The sequence below is a fragment of the Alligator sinensis genome, unplaced genomic scaffold, assembly GCF_000455745.1.
Source record: "Alligator sinensis unplaced genomic scaffold, ASM45574v1 scaffold2457_1, whole genome shotgun sequence".
In the NCBI taxonomy this organism is placed as follows: domain Eukaryota; kingdom Metazoa; phylum Chordata; order Crocodylia; family Alligatoridae; genus Alligator; species Alligator sinensis.
In genome coordinates this window covers 14,486-16,583 of record NW_005843904.1, presented here as the reverse complement: position 1 = coordinate 16,583, position 2,098 = coordinate 14,486, and the positions used below count along the sequence as shown (strand labels likewise).

The window sequence follows — 2,098 nt, the reverse complement described above, 5'->3', positions numbered from 1 at the left end:
TCCTGATGCTGCTGGCGCTGGCCGGCCCCGTGCGGGGTGCTGATTACCCCTGCGGGTTCGTGACCCCAGGCTGGGGCTGGCACGGATGGAGCTGGGGGGCACGGGCCTGGGAGGGGGCAGTGTGGGGGCTGGGCACAGCTCAGCCCCGGGGTAACAGGGGGCAAAGTCTGGCACTGATGCACAGCCACCTCCCGGTAGGGCGGACTGTGGGATGCAGCCCCTGGCAGCGAGCTACGGCAACATGCGGATTGTGGGCGGCCACGACTCCATGCCGGGGTCCTGGCCCTGGATCGTCAGCATCCAGGTTCGCACCAAGACCGGCTACGAGCACTTCTGCGGCGGGTCCCTCATCCACCCCAGCTGGGTGCTCACCGCCGCCCACTGCTTCAAGACCAAGTGAGTTTGGGGACGGGGCTGGACCCGGAGGGGATGCGCAGAGTGGGAGGACCCCATGGGGATGGGGAGCCTGGGCTCTGCCCCTGCCCTGATGCAGCCGGCGCCGTGCCGTGCTGTGCTGTGCTGGCAGGAAGATGTTCGGGCTGCGCGGGGTGATCGGCGCCACGCAGCTCTCCAGGCTGGGCCCCCAGGCCCAGGTGCGCAACTACCGGCAGGTGGTGCCGCACGAGAACTACCAGCGCCAGGGGCAGCTCAACGACATCGCCCTGCTGGAGCTGGACCAGCCCGTCCAGTGCAGCGAGTACATCCAGCTGGCCTGCGTGCCTGACCGCACCGTGGACCTCACCAAGCTCACCAACTGCTGGGTCAGCGGCTGGGGCTACATGAAGGAGGAAGGTGAGCGCCGGCAGGGCGCGGGCGGGATGAGCTGCCCTGCCAAGGGCAGTGGGGAGTGCGGGGTGGGCTCAGACACCCCAGGGGTAACGCTGTCTGTGCTCCTGCAGTTGAAGTCGTGCCTGACATCCTGCAGGAAGCCCAGGTCCACTACATCGACTATGCCACGTGCAACGGCAGCGGCTGGTACGAGGGCCAAGTCAACCGCAACACCATATGCGCAGGCCACAAGAAGGGCGGCATCGACACCTGCCAGGTGCATGGCGCCGGCCCCTCCCCACACGGCCTCCCCTAGCTCTGGGCTGCCAGGCGAAGTGGCTCTCACACGTGCTCCATCCTCAGCTTCTCCTGACCTGGCCTCAACCCCTTCCTGCCCCCCTTGCTGGCTGTCCCAGTCAGACGCGTTCCCCCCTGCACTGCACTGCGCTGCCAGGGGTGCTGCGTGGGCATGGGCACAGGGGCAGAGCAGGCTCCCCAGGGATGTACAAAGCACTCACCGGCTGTCCTCAGCGAGGAGACTGGCCAGAGCCCGTGGGGCATGCTGCAGGGCTGCAATGCTGCTGCCACCGGTGAATGCAAGCGCCTGCAGAGCGCGTGTACCTTAGGCCCTGGGGAAGCTGAGGTGGGAGCCCTGGCCCCAGCTGCCCGAGTGCATGAGACCCCGGGGGCAGTGCAGGAGGGGAGGGAGGGGGCTGCACAGTACCCAGCCGCCCGTGGGCAGTAGGCCTGTGCAAAGCAGCTAGTATTCGCTTCGGATTCGGATTCAGCTGGTTCAGAGGACAGCTAGTCAATTCAGTGATTTCAATCTCTGTCTCAAATCAATTTGGCCGAATCTGATTCAGAAATTCGGTTTCTGCTGAGTCGGCCGAATCTCCAAATCACGCAGGCCTATCCCCTGCCTGCTCTCCCAGCCCCGCCTGGCCTCTCCTCCTGGCTCTTTGGGGATTCGCTTCGGATTCGGATTCAGCTGGTTCAGAGGACAGCTAGTCAATTCAGTGATTTCAATCTCTGTCTCAAATCAATTTGGCCGAATCTGATTCAGAAATTCGGTTTCTGCTGAGTCGGCCGAATCTCCAAATCACGCAGGCCTATCCCCTGCCTGCTCTCCCAGCCCCGCCTGGCCTCTCCTCCTGGCTCTTTGGGGAGAAAAAGCCTTTACTCCCCAGCTGCTGCCAGGTGGTGGGGAGGGGTGGCCCCCACTGCCCCCATTCCCCCACGCTCATGGCAGAGCCCCCAGAAGCCCCGAGGCCGCTGCAGCAGCTGATGGGCCCCGGGGCTTTTCCTTTTTTTTTTAAAGTGCGGGAGCTGG

The 2,098-nt window shown here is 64.7% G+C and overlaps 1 protein-coding gene across 1 annotated transcript in view; it reads left to right on the top strand.

The window, feature by feature from the left end:
- Nucleotides 1-241: 241 nt before the first annotated feature.
- Nucleotides 242-2,098, top strand: part of LOC102384412 (acrosin-like) — a 2,844-nt gene continuing 987 nt past the window's right edge. Inside the window, exons 1-3 of the mRNA XM_025195810.1 lie at nt 242-396; nt 527-792; nt 900-1,045. Coding sequence (XP_025051595.1) covers nt 242-396; nt 527-792; nt 900-1,045 — 567 coding nt within the window. The remainder of the gene's footprint in view (nt 397-526; nt 793-899; nt 1,046-2,098) is intronic.